The following is a 17,126-nucleotide window of genomic DNA, read 5'->3' as shown; positions in this document are numbered from 1 at the left end:
TGTGCATTGATGCTGTTGTGCTGTGGGTGAGAGAATTTTCCATTAGCTTATCCCAACTCTTTTTACATCATAATCTTCTGGCATACCTCAAAGTACACAAGAACAAATTTTGAGTCCAGTGGAACCTTTAAGGCCAACAAAGTTTTATTCAAGGTATGAGCTTTCGTGTGCATGCACACTTTTTCACCACAATTAAAGATTAATTCATTTGTGTTTAATGCATATAAGAATTTCCCCACTAGATGGTGCTGAATGTTCAAGGTCTCTGTACTGTGATGGAGCATGACATGGCCGGCCGTACAATGTTCCATTACAGCTTTTCCTGATTCTATGCCAGGAGATCAGAGAGTTTTGGTAAAACTGAAAATGTAATTATTAATGTTTAGTGTGTGATTTTAAACATGCAAAGGTACTGACAACAGGAGGAGGAAATATATGGGCCTGTCCATTTTATAATGTACATAGAGGCCCTAAGACAGTGAAAAGTACCGTAATCAGTGGCACTGTGTGTAAGATCCATCCGTACTTTTCTCTTTGTTTTCCTTTAGCAGCAACCAAGTTTTTTCCCCTTCTCAAGCATTAATTTTCACTTCTCCACGCTGGGTGAGAGGTCGTTTTATGACCCATGTTAATTTTACTTTTCTTTGTTCTTCTCTCTCATGTTAGGATCACCACTTAGTTCTTGTCTGGGGTCCCAAGTTATCTTTGTAATTTATTGTTGCAGTTTTATGGCCCACGGATCGGAGCTCTATATGTGCGAGGACCCGGTATTGTGACACCTCTCCATCCCATGCTGTTTGGAGGTGGACAGGAATGTAATTTTCGTCCTGGGTAAGATGACTGAAGGATGGGTGGGCCTAAAGCCATTGAGAGGCCAGTACTGAAATCTATGAGCAAAGTATCCCCTATTTTCAATTGAGATTGAGGAGCTGCAAGATAAGTCAGTAAAAAGGAAACATGTTAATCACTTCAAAGATATTTGTACACTGAATATACATAGGCAAGTAACTGAAAGGCTCATCTGTTGAAAATCAGTATTGCTTAGGTCATTAGCCACGTTCTGCATAGTACAGAGAGTTTAAGGATATGCAGGTGGGCAGTATGCCCAGTCTGTTCAGAAAGCTATCACTCATTGAATGTGTATGTAGCCTCCTTATTCATATCAGTGTATGGTGAAGAACATTTTGTAATGTTTGAAGGTTGCCATAGACCCTAAACAGTTCTCTACTGGTTTTTGGAGCTGGTTTAGAGACGATTCCCTCTTTTATTGCCAATATCAGAACTTTCTGGTTGACATGATTAGGCTTCTTTTTCTACAGAGTAACTTACTCCAACATCTTCAGTGTTTGAATTGGGGTAATTTCCCAAATAGGTATAGTACCTGTGCAAAATGCATTGTGCTATAAAAATCTACAAACACTCTTCTTTTTTTTCTGTTCTAGGACTGAGAATACACCGATGATTGCTGGTCTTGGTAAGGTGAGCTAATCAGAAATAATAAGATGGGTATAGACTAAATGCTGATGCGATCTTTGTTGCACAGCTTGCTCTGGTGTATTGTACTCCTTCACTAAAAAGGAGAAGCAAGCATATCTTCTTGTAGCAAAAAAAGGTTCAAACTTAAACTCAGTGTTGCTGTCATAATTAAAGTCTGAAGCAACACAATGTAATCCAAGTTAGCTGAGATTTCCCCCTAGTAGTGGCAGTGCTCTCATGCCAAAGTAAGGGCAGAGTTTTATGTTGTATTGTTTTGATTGACATGTGGAACAAGAGCATTACTTCGTTTCCCATGCAGCACAGAGCAGTGATGGGGGAAATGGCTTATAGCAAACTCAAGTGGTTTCCCAGCATTTGAGGGTGCAGATGTTGAGGGTTGGATGAAAGGTCAGAGGCTGTGATTCTAGGAGCGTTCTTGAGAGCAACTGGAGAAACTATGGAATATCTGCAAGCAACTTTTCAGGAACAAGATGGGAATACCACACTGGCTGTTAAATATATGGGTGGAGGGGGATAGTGTTCTAAACAGCTCAGTGCTGTGCAATGCCTTGTGGAGAATATATGCAGATTTTCTTGCCTGTGAGGGTGCAGCACAGAGGTATGTGTATTGGGCTTTTTTTTAGCTGATGGTTCACTTGGAGGTGAATGGGAGAATGCTCATGCAAAAATCTGTGTAGGTTTTCCACCATCCCTGACAAACCACTCTGTTAGATCAACACAGGGATAGGCATTTCAGAGAAGACCTGTGAGGATTCCATTTAGATAGGTTAACAGTGCTCTCCTGCCTGCTGATCTGATAGAACTGATAACTTGTTCTATTTTCTATCTGTTTGGACATTCTAGGGACATACTATTCTCCTATTTTTTATCAAGTTTACTGCACCAAGAAACATTTATAGTTTTTCTTTTCCAGGCAGCAGAACTGGTGAACAAGCACTGTGAAGCATATGAGGCTCACATGAGGACAATCCGGGATTACCTGGAAGAGAGGCTTAAAGTGAGTTGTGGCATCCTGGCTTATTGGGGAGACACTTGGCGTCACACACAGTCTCTCAAACACCAAAACTCCACTCCGACAGGTTTAGACACTCAGTCTAAACTCTCTTTCTCATATAGCCACACAGGCTAAACTGCCTTTCTTAGCCATACAGGCTAAACTCTCTCTTATAGCCACACAGGCTGAACTCTCTTTCTCATAAATAGCCACACAGGCTGAACTCTCTCTCATAGCCACACAGGCTAAACTTTCTCTCTCATAGCCACACAGGCTAAACTAAACTCCAACTGCTTCCTCTGCCACACAGACTCTCACAAAAACTCTCCACACTCATCATTTCAAGAACACAGAATCACCTCAGAGACATCTCTCCTGACACCCTCTTAGTCATCAGCCAATCACATCACACTTGTCTCCCTCTATCACTCTCTTTACATTACTGCAGTCACACTAAACATTTAAAGAAACATACACACACCAAAACAAGAAATCATTACGTGAGTATACTTATGTGCCTCAATTTTCAGCCTCTTTATGGGAAAAGGAGATGGTTTCAGGAAAACTGTGTTATGCTAGTTATTTATTTAGATGTTTACAACTGGATTTTCTCCCCAGTGGGGTCTCAGAGCAGCTTACAACATCATTCTCTTCATAACAACCACCCTGTGATGTAGGTTAATCTGGCCCAAGTTCAATCAGTGAGCTTCCATGAGAGAGTGGTGATTTGAACCTGGGTCTTTCAGCTCCTAGTTCAACAGTCTTATCACTGTAGCTCTCTGGAGTGTGTTTACACCCTGTTAGGAGAGACTGAAAAAGTTGAATTCAAATAGAGATGGGGAGACAGACAAATTCTGCAAAGGAGTGGAAATAGAAATGGGTACCAGGATTCTCTGTTTCCCTGTCACCACCACCATGAATTCAGAGGCATTTGATTGGCCACAGAGTGTTTACATAGGAGCTTCATGTATACTCTTCTCTGTCAGCTACCATTTCCCTGACCGCCCCCCCTCACATGTCACCAGTGGGTTTCTTTTACTTAAAACATGGTAATTACTGTTGTGCTATTACATTACAACAATTTATTGTCACAATCTGTTCACTCCTCTGAATTCCCAATTTTAATTTTAAAAAGTCTCTAGCCTTTTCATTTTTGAGAAACACCTTTCCTCTTGTATCTCCACAATGAAAAGTGCTAGAGACTTTTAAAAAACTGAAAGCTGGGAATTCTTTTTTTTATTAATAAAGGTTTTATTAGCTCCCCTAAAAAGGGGAGGTATTTCGCTTAAAAGAAAAAAAGGAAGGGGTAGACAGTGGGAGAAAGAGAAAGCTGAGTGATATATAAATCGGTAAATTAAACTGTTAGTAATGTCCAATTAATCTTCTTGGGCTTCTTCTGTGTGTTGCCAAACTTCTTTTCTTAGTCCTGTTACATGTATTCTCTGTTAGTATGTTAGTAATGTTCCTTTGAGATTCTGTTAATAAAAAGGGTCTCTTCTGTGCACATTCAGAACCGCTTCTTTGCGTGCTGGGTACTTTTACTATCGCTGACGTGGAGGAGCTTCCTCTGTTGTCTTCTCCTTCCGGCTTGTTAGATCCTCCTTCGGGTTGTTTTTAATACGCTCAGTTCATGTACTATAAATCCTCTTCCTTTCATGCCCCGGAGGTCCCCATTTTCGAGAATGGTATAATTTCATTTTCGCTTTTATATTCGCTCCCAGACTCTCTATGGGTCCTCCTCGCAATTGTTGACTTATAAGCGCTTATCAGGCACTTCTCGCTGTCACAATTCCAACTTATCTTTTTTGCAAAACTCCCGTCGGATTCACAGCCATAAACAGTCCAAACATTCAACAGCCGGCTCTTGCACACAAACAAACGCCCAGACGGAAGTCCCTCCCTCCTTCTCCGCTCGCTTTTGCCCAGCTCCGACATCTTTTCTTTTTTGTTTACTTTTAGAAAGTTCTTAAAATGTGCTCCAGAGAGACAAGTTTCTCGCTTTCAAATACATCAAAGGAAAACATCACTGTCCGCTCAATTCACCCCCCCCCTCCTTTTCTTTTTCGCTTGTATAGATGGAGGATTAACCTCTTCGCCTTTTTCGCTGGGAGGGGGGGGAAACAATTTTCAGTTCTTTTTCTCTGCATTTTGACAACTCACAGTTAAGCCGATCTTTTCTTTTTCTTTTCAATTTTTCCGGATGGTCGCTTTATCACTCGGTGACGTCTGGTGGCTCCGCTAAACCCCGTTCGGGGTCGCTCACGCAGCAAGGTCCATTGGGGCAGGGCATGGCGGGAGCCTCACTCTCCGACCTCTCGGCCGAAAGAGCGACTCCCCCCTAGTGCGCCCTAAAGCGCCCCGGATCCGAGCTCCTCTCTTCTGAGGGGCTCGTTCGGGTCTCCGCTCGCGCGGATTCCCTCCTCCACCGCGGGCGGGCGAGGCGCCCTCGGGAGCGACCCGAGGAAGCGTCCGCCATGCGCGGGAGCCAAACCGGAAGCCTGAAAGCTGGGAATTCTGAGGAGCTGGTAGAGTATGGTGATACATGGTTATTGTGCTACAGCAGAATAGTAGTTACCACTTTTAAAAGCCCTCTGATGACGTGGAGGAACATAATGGCCACAGGAAGCAAGAAACATGGTCCCAGTGAGGGTGCGACCTTCTAAAATGTACATCTTCCCATCCAGACAGCTTGCTAATGCACTTGTACAACGTTTTGGAAAAATTGTACTAAAGCAGGTTAGAGAAAGAACATTATGAGGATGCGGAAAGTATGGGGAATGGATGAGGCAGAGAAAAATCTGTGTATGGATACAGCCATATACTGAAAGAGTTGGGGTGGGAAGGACAGCAAATCTGAGTGCATTGGTCCAAGCTTCTGTTTGCTTTAGTTAGTTGTTGTAGATTGGCATTGTAGTACCTGACGTTTCACCAGCAGCTGTGACTGGCATCCTCAGAGGTATAACACAGAAAGATGGAGTCCTCTCTGTGTCAATGTAAGAAGAAAAATGGTAGGCAGGCAGGGGTCATTTTCTGTGGGAGCGCACAGGAGCAGAGCTCCAGCAGTAAGGAGCCCAGAGCGCGGGCACATGCAACAAGCCCCGCCCCCTGCTCCCAGAAGCCCTCAGTTGGGCCACTCCTGAACTACTGGAAAGCTACTGGGATAATATCCTGAACATGCTGACTTCATCAGGCCTCTTGCTGATAAAATGCTGTTTCTTTGAATGATCATTTTGGTCTATGGTAGCTAGTAGGGATAGGCACGAACAGCTCATGAACCTAAAGTTGTGACAAACTAGGCCTAGTTCATGATTTGCAAACTGAGGTTCATGCCATCCCACCACCACAAACCTCCCACAACCCTCCCAGGTGGCTTCGGGAGGTTCCTGTGGTTCATGTTGGAAGACATGCTGGCATCAGTGGCGGGGCTTGGAGAAGGCATTTAAAGAGATCACAGTCTCTTTAAATGCCTTCTCCAAGCTGCACCACCATGACGGTGCTACTCAGTGAGTGAACTTAGAAGGCATTTAAATGCCTCTGAGTTCACTTGCGAGTTGCACTGCCACCATGGTGGCAGTGCAGCTTGCAAAAGCCATTTAAAGGGAACCCTTTAAATCACTTTTGCAATTTGTGCGGTGTGCGAGTGGCATCCAAGCCTGGAAATGGTGAACTGAAAGCTGTGCTGCATCACAAACCATGAACCGGTTCATTAAATGGAAAGTTTCATGGAAGTTCATGATTCGTGAGACCCCACAAGCCTTCATGAACCTCCATTTCCCCAGTTCGTGTCCATCCCTAGTAGTAGCACAACATAGCCATAATACAGGAGTAGCCTTTGCTCGTGTGCCAGCAAGACTCATACTCAAAATAAATAACTCACACCCAAAATAATTGCTGTATCGCAAGACTTGCAGCAAAAATAGTTAAATCTGGGATGGGGTGGGGTAATCAGTAATCAAAGACATGTTAAGGTCTTACTTTTAATATTTCAGGCTGTGTTTGAAGAACAAGGAATCCATTTCAGCTGTCAGCTGAAAGGCTCTAAGCGACTTTGCAACACCAGTAATTTTTCTATACTGGGTTCAGGATTACAAGGTAACCCACTATGGCTCTAAACTGCACAATTCATGTATGGCTACTGTTAGACTCAGGAGGTGTAATCCATGTCCAACTCAAAATGGATGTTAGTTTTGCTTCTACAGTCCAAGGCTGCACTACTGTTCCACTAATCTTTCTGTCTGGGCTAAACTACATGATACATTTTTAAATTTAATTTGGGGCAAATAATTTCCCTGAGGGCTATTTCAGCTTGGGCAAATGATGGGGGTTGTAGGAGCTCCCACACAAACACCACAGATGAACAAAGTTCCCTGCAGCTGCTCAGTGGCTGGAGGAAAGTAAGTGTGGTCTGTGGATCCCAGCCCCAACTTATTAAAATGTATTGTGTAGTTTGGCCATCTTATCTATCTGAAACAGGATGCTTACTTTGTTATCTAAAAGAGTAGACGAATACTGAGAAGCTTAAATGAATGTAAGGTTTTATAAATGCATAAAGATAAAAGTGTGAATTTCTTGCATGAAACAAGAGAATATAACTTTCAAACTCAGATTTTGAGCTTCAGCGTTTTAAATTTCTTAGTATGAATTCTAATTTTGAAAAAAAACACATACTGATTCAATGTAACCTGACTTATGCCATTAAAGTCCAACTTCTTCTTACATTTAAATTTGCATTTGACAATTGTAAATGTATGATATCAGTTGAACTTTTAATATGTGCAATTCTTACTTTCACACCTGTAAGAAGCCAGTCCTGGCAAAGTGTGAGTGGGATGCTGTGCTGGGCCTGGTTATGTATCTTGGCTGCTGGCACAGAGGTTGTTGAACTGTGGGTTGTTCAACCACCAGAGTCCTTGTATCTCTTATGAGATGAGTGAAAATCTCTGCCTTGACTTCTCTGCAGGTCGACTGGTACTGTCTCGGTGCAAGACTCTCCTTGCCAGTGTTGGTGCTGCATGCCACTCTGAGAAGGGTGACCAGTAAGGAACCATATTGGTGAAACTGGGTATCTTGTGTTGGAGGGAAGAAGTCCAAGACTGAAGGGGAAAGGATATAGCAACTTTGAAAGCAATTACTCAGTTTAGGACTGCAGCCTTAGATTCATCAGCTGCCTAAAAGCTGTTGAGAGTATCCTGAAAACAGCAACAGTATAATACTGTTGTATTAGGACTGACCGTATTATCACAAAGCTATGGATGCTTGCACTCTGCTGGCCCACCTGGACTCAGTTTCTGAGTAGCATGAGGCAAAAACATTGTGACAGTAACCGCCTCACCTCTTAGATTCCTCCTATCACTACAAAATTTGTATAATTCTGTTTGAAAAAAATATTTCTCATTACGAGACTAGGAATGTACTTCCAGAGTCAGGTCATATCAACGTCTGCATTCCTTCACACAATCTCCAACACAGGAATGAGCAACATGTGAAGGAATACTAGGAGTGTTTCTGTCCTACATTATTACCAGCAGCCAGGGAGCAGAACTCATTGTATACATGAGGCAAGTCTACTTGGAAGTAGGGGTGTGCATTTGGATATACCCGAGCCAAAAGTATACCTGAAAAATACCTTATTAGTAATTTCTGGGTATATTTTGGCATACCAAAGATATCCATGATTTTTCAGAAAACTGAAACAAAATCCCAAAAAAATCCATATATATTTGGGATTTTCTGTGAAGATTGGGAGCCAGCATTGCAGGCTTCCAGGGAATGTTTTTTCTTTCCTTTTTGTTTCTGTGCCTTGGGTTTCTACGGGCTCCCCCTCTTCTCTTGTCAGTTTCAAACAAGTCAGTTTAAAGAGGCCAGAGAATCTCTGCAGTAGAAACTGAAGGTGAGGGACATTTTTTCAAGCCCAGCAGAACCAGTGCCTTTCTCAGAGTTCCTTTGTGTTCCCTTCCCACTTTTTTGCACTGAGCTTGTAAAATCCCCCCCCCCCAGCTTGGATTTGTTGTGACTCTGTACTTGAGATCAGTCCTTTTAGGCTTGCAATGCCAGTGGCATTGGGTTCTGCTAGGCATTCTGCATTCTGCACATTGTAACTGGTTGTGCTGGGCTTGCAAAATCTTGCCCCCAGCTTGGATTTTTTGTGACTCTGCTTTGATATCAGTGCTTTTACGCTTACATTGCCACAGTGGCACTGCGTTCTGCTGGACATTCTGTTCACTGAACTGGTTCTGCTGGGCTTGCAACCCCCCCCCCCTTTCTTGGATTGCGATTCTGTGCTTCACATCAGTCTGTTGAGCTGGCTTTGCCACAGTGGCACTGGGTTCTGCTGGGCACTAGTACATTGCACTGGTTCTGCTGGGCTTGCAAAAATGCCCCCCACCTTCAGTTTCTACTGCAGAGATTCTCTGGGACTTTGATTCTTTTGTGCTGGGCTTCTGTTGCCTTTGGGGGGTTTGCTATTTTCCCCTCCTTGGTTGCAATGGAGGTACCATCTTTGTGGGCCCATAGAATTGAACCCCCTGGTCCAATATTTTTTGAAACTTGGGCGTTCTTCTGAGGAGAAGCACCAACAGCTATGCTGCAAATTTGGTGCCACTCCCGCAAAAAACAGCCCCCTCAGGCCCCCAGATAGATTCCCCATTAACAGTAATGGTTCCCATAGGGTATAATGAAGCGGGGGGGGGGGGATGAGATTCCTGAAAAATCCCAAATTTGAGTACCATATCGGTATTGGAATTCAGGAATATTGGGAATATTGATATTTTTTCCAATATACCCAAATGGGAAAAATACTGATTTTGTGTGTGTGCACACCCCTACTTGGACGTATGTCCTATTTTATTCATTGGGGCTTACTTTCAGGAAAGTGTACTTAGAGTTGCAATCTTAGTTTCATAAACTAGCTAATGCTGAGTGTATCCGGAAAGCAGCAACAGTGTCATCCTGTTGTATTAGGACTAACCAAATTGTCACAAGAAAGTGAACAGACTTTTGAATTGCTCAAAAATTTTCATTAGAGTTATCATCAGAATAGATGTTTGGTTTAAAAGAAAAGTAGGGTTGAGAGAAAAAAATGTCTCAGGGCATGATGGTATGCCCCAAACCTGCATTTTATAGCCTTCTTGGAAATGGAGACTGGGAGGCATTGTATATTTAGATCATTATATGATGATAAGCACAAAACAGATTTTGATCTATTGGAAAAATAAAAGCCAGCAATTCATCAGAACCCCAGTGGCAGCCAGAGTGTTTGCCTTGCATTTCTGGGTGAAGAACTGGTTTACACAAACTGTTGTTACTCCTCCTGAATGTTCACAGAAGAGCTGCTTTGAGCTCAGTCTTCTGGGACTTGAAGCAGATAATTCAGATTGGCCAGTGAATCAGATGATCAGCTAAATACCTAGGATTAGAATGTCATAATGTGCTTTCACTTTGAATAGAGGCTGCAGTGTAGTGTGACAGATCAAGTGTCCCAGCAGTGACTTGCTCCCCTGCTGTTGTGTGTTACTTATTACAAACAGTGGGACGAGAAGGGAGAAACATGAACACCCACCCCCTGGCCTTGTGCATAGGACCTCGGCAGATTTCCCCCAAATGTTTAGATTCCAATATTATGTATGACTGTAATGGAATAACTTTTTTTAAAATAATCCATTGAACAAAAAGACGAGGCATGTCTGTTAGCTGGATAACTCTGGAGCCAAATTGGTAACCTGTAATCATGACCTAACAGGAATGTAGGCCTTCTGCTCAAAGGTCTGTCCCAGAACAAGTATGTGTGTACAGTCTTTTGTGAGTACACAGGGGTCAGTCCCCAGAATGGCAAACACGAAGTCAGAATTGATACTGTATTTTATTTAGTTTAAGCATTTCTCCTCCTCCTACAGTGTATGTGAAAGAAAAATGTTCAAGATGGACACCCTGAGCTATGCTGCTCCAAGCAGAGCTGGCTGCAGTCTTTTCCAGAAGACTTTGCTAATAAGGAGGCAGGTTCCTTCAGGGCTCTGACTATTCATGTTTGTGGGCATTTATTGAGCAGAAGGGTCTCATGGGTAATATTTACAGAGGACCATTAAGATGTTTAGTGCAGCCTCGGGTGTGAGGCTGCTTCAGCAACCCAGAGAGCTTATTGTAAGCAGCGGATAGGTTTTGTTCCAGAAAAAAAGCCATTGCTTTGCTCCCAGAATAAGGGAGTAAAAGGAAAATAAGAGCAATTCCTCCCAGTTCACAAGTGAAATAGATCTAATACCAAGGATGTCATAAGAAAAGTAGAGGAGAGTCTCAGTAGCTTATGTCAGTGGTTCATCTTCCTCTGTATTTGATCTAGATGTTGACCTACACTCGATGCTTTTCAGATTGCATGAAAGGCAAGGAATCTGAGGAGGGATCAGCCCCATGGTGGCCAGGAGGTCCTGAGCTAAGCCAGACAAAGCAGCCTTGGCACAAATGCTGAAGCCTGGAATTCTTCAGCACCAGGCCAGCGGCCACCTCTGTCAGCTCAGTCATGGTACTTAAGGGTGAGCTAGGTGGACAGTGTACAGGCAGAAGCCCCAAACAGTCCTTGGAACCCAACACAAGGTACACACAAACAATGTTAGAAATGTTTGTACCAAGAACTTGTAGAGAGGGAAGGTGTCACGAGATTATAGCAACCCAGTCCAATTCCTTGTCCCCCAGTTTGGGGGTGATGAAGGACTGCGTTCCCAGTTTTGGTTAACTGAGATAAGAACACACTTTCCAGCTCATCCAGACTGGTCTCAGTGAAGCAAACCAAGCCAACCTTTTCCGCCACCAGCACATGATATAAGAAGGAAATTGTATTTCTCATAAATCTGGCATAGCACAAGGTCAAAGTGGAGGGTTCAATGAGAGCCTTCCCCATCCACTTGGGGTACAGTCTGGATGTACAGCAAATCCCCAAACTTCTCATTATTGGTCTTTCACAAAAAACACTCCTCCCACTGGCAGACCTTCGTAACCTGCTTAGCACTCCAATGCAATTAGGGGCCATAGTGGATTAACCAAAAACCTAACAGTAGCCAAAAATAGACGCCCACAGCAATACAAACTTCAGTGCCATCACATACCCTCCACTCCATTGCAGGATGAAATGAGGGGATAGGCACCACCTTGCCTAGGGCTAGGAGGGCTGGTATGATCTTCCCGTGGCCCGGTGGGCAGTGAGGAGAGTGGGTGCTGTCTTTCTACCTCCCTGTGCTGCAGGGGCTTTGGCATTCTAACCCAGAGCACCTGAAATCCTTGGTCCAGCCCTGTTTGGGAAACGCTGAAGAAATTAATGAGACTTTCACATCTCTGTGTTCAGGACTGGGATGCAGGTCATGTGCTTTTCAGATATGTAATTTTCTGTGGGCTTTTTCTCAGGGCCACTGCTTCTCTTTAAGACACAGGGCAACAACAACAACAAAGAGTTAAATCTGGCTTTCATTGTTTTGTTTTCCAGACCATCCTCAATCCTGCTTAGTTGTGGGATTCCTTACCATGTGGCACAGAATGCCCTGCGCCTCAGTGTGGGGCGTGATACCAGCAAAGAAGATGTGGACCTCATTGTGGAAGATCTGAAGCAGGCTGTGGCTCAGCTGTGATAAGTCAGATTCTCACAGGGCCAAACCACATGAGAGGTTTGGGAGTTTTGTCAGTGAATTGCTAGGCGTTTGTTTTTCTTCTACAAAGCAGGAGCATGGAGCCCTAGTTGGATCATGGCACTGTGGGGAGAGGACACCATAGTCTCAATCCACATCAGAGCCCTGTGTTCCTGCTTTGTAAAAGGGGGAAGACTATCAAAATTCAAGATAATGCAGGAAGTTTTATTTTCTACCATGAAAAAAGGCAACGGAAAAGAGATGGAGAGGGCAGGAAGCATCTGGAATGTTGTAGTCTTGATAGGTATTTAAATTGATTATTTTATCATTATCATTATTATTATTATTATATGAAGGTACCAGGGGTAAGTGTGTGTGTGTGGTTGAAATACTGGATGTTTTGTGTAGACAGTGTGAACCATGTAAGTGCAAAATCTGTGTGCACATTCACACTCAGAAGGAAATATGTACAAATGCCATATCTCAATACGCAGGAGGAAGCTTTCCATTCCTAGAGCATCATTGCATTTCCTAAATTGTGCATTGGAAGCTAGTAGAACTAATCCCACAGGAAGTGGATAGTTCTTTATAGACTGTCATCAAATATATGGGTTTATTAGGAGTTCAGTGAATTTCTGAAATACAGGAATTTTGCTAGGCCCCCTGTCTGCCAATGATTGGTGCCAGATGTACCTAAGGATTTGTCACATCTGTAGGAATAAACATCTAACTGCTTGGTTTCTTTCCTGGCACTTGGACAATATCAGCAATTGTTGTTGTCTTGGAAAAGACTCATCAGGCATAGGAAAACTTCAGATCTACTGTTGGTGAAGAAAGACTGTTTTGAAGAAGCAACTTCTGGAGAGGGGGGGAAGTGAGAACTCCCACATCAGTCTGAAATATGTTAATTTATTTTAATTTTTATTGAAATCTTTTGAGTTTAATTACTGTAGTAGAAGGGATTTGAACAAGATGATTAAGTAAGGTCTTGAGGAGACTGGCATGTATTTAAGCTTCTTTCACTACACCTTTCTGTAGTCAATCCAGTTGATGTTGTTAGTGAAGATGAAATAAAGAGATTAGAATTGGTTTCCTGATGCTGTTGCTACATTGAATGGAAATGATTAATCACAAGCCACTTGCTAACTTTTCAGAAAGATAATATTGCTAGTTTCAGCTTGTAGCTTGCCTTGTTATAAAGGTTCAAGGTTGGTAACATTCTAAAACAGATAAGAATTAAAAATCTGAAACACATGGTTCTGGGCAACGGTGCAGCATCACGGGTGCTTAGTCGGGACGCTCCCGACTAGCCCCAACCTTCTTTGCTTTTTCAGAGCCCCCAGGGTCCTTGTGACTATCGGGGTTTCACCGCACCTCTTGGAGGGAGGTCGAGTTGTAGGGGACTTGATCGGACAGACCGCAAACGGCGGTGAATGGGACGAGACCGATTTGTTTCGAAGTGGGAACAAAGAACGGAGCAACATGGTCTGCCATGTTTGCATAGCTGTGATCGCCCATTTTAAAAATCTTGGACTTACAACATAATATACAACTACGAAGGCAAGAATGTGAGTACGTGTATAGTCTGCTATAATCTGGTGAAGACCTCCATTAATTGACCCCCTAGGAGTATCTCCAGGTTTTGAAAGAGTAAATGCGGCTAAGAAAAGAACCGGAGTAAAAGATAAGAAAATGATGCTGGCAGGGGAGAATGAGGAATTATCAGCAGGGGAAACTGAGGAGATAGATTTAGAAAATACAGAAATCGGACAATTAACCTTGGAACAATTTAAAAAGTTTTTGTTTTGATGGGGTGCAGCAGGCAGTCAAAAAAGCTTGCAAAAACGCTTTTGAGAATTTTCAGAATACAGACTTGAAATTGAAAAATGAGGAGGGGCTATTACAGCTTCAGCGGAGTTCAGAGAGGGAACAGGACTATAGTCAAGAAAAGGGGATACAAGATATGCCTCCTTTACCTATGGAAAGAAAAAGGAGTGTCTCCAGTCAAATGTGTGGAGTAAAGAGTCTTACAAAACACTCCTTGGTGGTGGGATTGACAAAAGGAGTCTCCCGAGAACAATCACATGGAGAAATGAATAGGGTGGCTAAAAGGAGAGCGAGGCGTCCTCCAAGGAAAAGTAACAGAGATAATAGAAAATTGAAGACAGAGCCAGCAAAACATGGAAGTAAAATACCACGAATATAAAGAGATAAGACATTTAAGTATGATTATCAAGAAAAAGGTGTCACAGAAAACAAAGCAAAAAAATAGGCAATGTGTATTATGTGGCAGAACAACTTCTTTTGCTTGTATAATGCACGAAATGATGAAACCTCTATAAGGTGGAAATGAAGGCAACTGATAACTGTATTTTGATATCTCTTTTATTGTCTAAAGGCAATCTCTAATTATTATTCTTGCCTGTATTTTACTGTTTATATACCTAATTGGTGGTGGTAAAATGTGATTAAATTGTTAATAATTGGGAATCATTAGTTATGTTAATATAAATAATATAGAACAATGAATTATTGTTGAAGATATAGATAAGAGAAAATATTTAATGGGCATTTTCCTTTGTTGAAATACTGTGTTGTAGAAAAACAATTTTCTTTTTTTTGTTGTTTTGGAAAAACCAATAAAAAGATTATATATATATAAAAATCTGAAGCACATGAAAATATACTAAGTAAAACACAAGCTATAGCAGTGTCAACCCCAATCCCTTTGCTGTGGTATTGGTTACTTGTAAAAATGCAGACTTTAATTTTCAAAAGTAATATTTAACCTAAATACCTGTACTTAATGTACAATCCCTAGTCTATACCAATTTGCATATGTTGTTAGTAAAGGGAATTAGCCCTGACCTGGATGGCCCAGGCTAGCCCAATCGCATGAGCTCTCAGAACCTAAGCAGTGTTGGTCCTGGTTAGTACTTGGATTGAAGACCACCGTGAGGTCCAGGGTTCCAATGGTAAACCACCCCATTCATCTCTTGCCATGAAGACCCTGTGGGGTTGCCTTGAGTCAGTTGTGACTCGATGGCACTTTCCTAGGGTTGCCAGGTCCCTACCTGGCATCCAGCGGGGGGAGAGACTACATGGCCGGGTGCGCACCATGATGACATCACCTGGAAGTTACATCATCACACCAGGCACATTGTTGAGGGACGCTCTAGTGTTTGGGCTTAAAGCACAAATGCTAGAGTGCCCCCCGACGATGTGCCTGGTGTGATGACGTCACCTCCGGGTCCTAACACTAGCACCATCTCAATGACCAACACCCTGGCAGGAACCTAGACTATGCTGGTAGGCGACCTTCCAATGTAGAGAGAATGCTGCCATCTTGTATTAATATCTATGTCCTTAGCACTGATGATCTTATGCTGTGATTTTAATTGTATTTTGTGTTTTAACATGGGTATATATATACACTCTGTAAGCCGCCCTGAGCCTGCCACGGCGGGGAGGGTGGAATACAAATTTAACAAATAAATAAATTTATCATGTGAAAACACAAACCATTCATGTCCAAAGCTAGATCATCCATAATAGTGTGTAAATATATATATACTTCCACCCTCCAGGCTAGTATGTGGAAAACATACTCGGAAAAACAAATCGGCCATCCCTGATACCATATGTATGTATGAATCTTTCTCTTACCACACTTTTGCATAAAGGATTTCAAAGTGACTGTCATAACACAAATACTAAAAGCAACAATCCAGTCATTGACACCGCAGAAATAACACTTAAAACAAAATTGAAAAACAAATTGAAAAGAACATAAGTGCCACAAAAACATCAGCAACAAATAAGCAACTCAAAGCATATCCTATAGAGGAAAAAGATTAAAGATTAAGGTCAAAGGCATGACAAACCGAAGTTTCTTCATCAGTCAGCTTACAATGAGAGTGGGAGTGCGGGTGGAAGGTGAACCTCTCAAAGAAGTGAGCTCCAAAGCTAGAAGAGGGATGAATGTCCTAACTGCAGTTAAACTGCAGTTAGATGGGGGATACACTTTTTAGTCCAAGAGCATCAGACATGATCAGACAAAATGTATTCTGGGTGGGTTTTTATGTTGTTGTTGCTGTTGTTCAGTTGCACAGTCGAGTCCGTACGAATCCTCAAATAAAAACAGACACAAGCAGGAAACCATGGAGTGGTGGAGACCCAGGATTCCTCTTCGTCAAAAAACACCATTTCGTTAAAAAAAAAAAACAAGTTGGAAGGTCATGTTTGCTGGAATTCCCGCTGCTGGTTATGTGTTAATATAATTTGTAAGGATTTAATTTGAAATATTTACAGATGTAGCAAACATTCCTAGCAGTGGGACAATCCAGTTCTCTTCATATGTTCCCAGAGAAATGCAAGAATTTGCCCTCTTTGGCAGTGATGCAGCAGTCTGGAATGCTGTAGATGGTGGTGGAGGATTGTTTCAGTCCCAGGATGAGAAGAGTCTCCAGAACCAAAAGTCTTAGCTATTCTAGATGACATAATGAGGTCTTGTGTAGGAATTTATGTAGTTTAAAACAGAAATCAGCTATAGAAAGAAAAGCAACATCATCATCAGGGGAAAAATACCTGCAGGACAACTGTAGTGATTAGGAATTTGAATCTAGCTCTTAGTATATAGAGAAATGAAAGAAGTTGTAAAGAAGGTTTATGGGTCATTTGGGAAAATGTATACAAATGAAGTAGATGATAATTTCATTTTCTAAAAAGATGCATTTAAAAGCATCATTTTTAACCAGTGAGTTAGAACATAAAAGTGTGCTTTAATTTGCTTCAGTCACTTGGTAGTGAGGTCTGTGAAAGGAAGGAGAGCTAATAAAATTCTGACTTGGCTGGAACTTGTTGCTGTTCTCTTGCCAGCCATGCCCCATCCCAATCCCCGCTGCACTACATATGCTCCCTGCGGTTCTTTACCAGGTAACCAGAGACACACACCATCTGCCTGGTTCACAAAACAAGAGGCTCTGTGAAAGCAGGAGCTTCCAGAAAAGAAAACAGGAAGGCTCCCAGGG

At 42.4% G+C, this 17,126-nt stretch overlaps 1 protein-coding gene across 5 annotated transcripts in view; it reads left to right on the top strand.

Annotated features, from left to right (window-relative positions):
* The window catches only part of SCLY (selenocysteine lyase), a 28,315-nt gene extending 15,952 nt beyond the window's left edge, over nucleotides 1-12,363 (top strand). For 4 of the 5 annotated variants that reach the window (XM_015426865.1, XM_015426866.1, XM_015426868.1 and 1 more), the window contains 6 exons: nucleotides 725-831; nucleotides 1,443-1,479; nucleotides 2,411-2,494; nucleotides 6,481-6,583; nucleotides 7,452-7,527; nucleotides 11,958-12,363. In XM_015426865.1, coding sequence (XP_015282351.1) covers nucleotides 725-831; nucleotides 1,443-1,479; nucleotides 2,411-2,494; nucleotides 6,481-6,583; nucleotides 7,452-7,527; nucleotides 11,958-12,099 — 549 coding nt within the window. In that variant the 3' untranslated portion in view covers nucleotides 12,100-12,363. The remainder of the gene's footprint in view (nucleotides 1-724; nucleotides 832-1,442; nucleotides 1,480-2,410; nucleotides 2,495-6,480; nucleotides 6,584-7,451; nucleotides 7,528-11,957) is intronic. The other variant, XM_015426869.1, reaches the window with a different exon arrangement.
* Nucleotides 12,364-17,126: the final 4,763 nt, after the last annotated feature.

Source organism: Gekko japonicus, unplaced genomic scaffold (genome assembly GCF_001447785.1).
Source record: "Gekko japonicus isolate JY-2015 unplaced genomic scaffold, Gekko_japonicus_V1.1 scaffold14, whole genome shotgun sequence".
Taxonomy (NCBI): Eukaryota; Metazoa; Chordata; class Lepidosauria; order Squamata; family Gekkonidae; genus Gekko; species Gekko japonicus.
The sequence above is the reverse complement of the archived record's forward strand: the minus strand, read 5'-3'. Positions and strand labels throughout refer to the sequence as shown.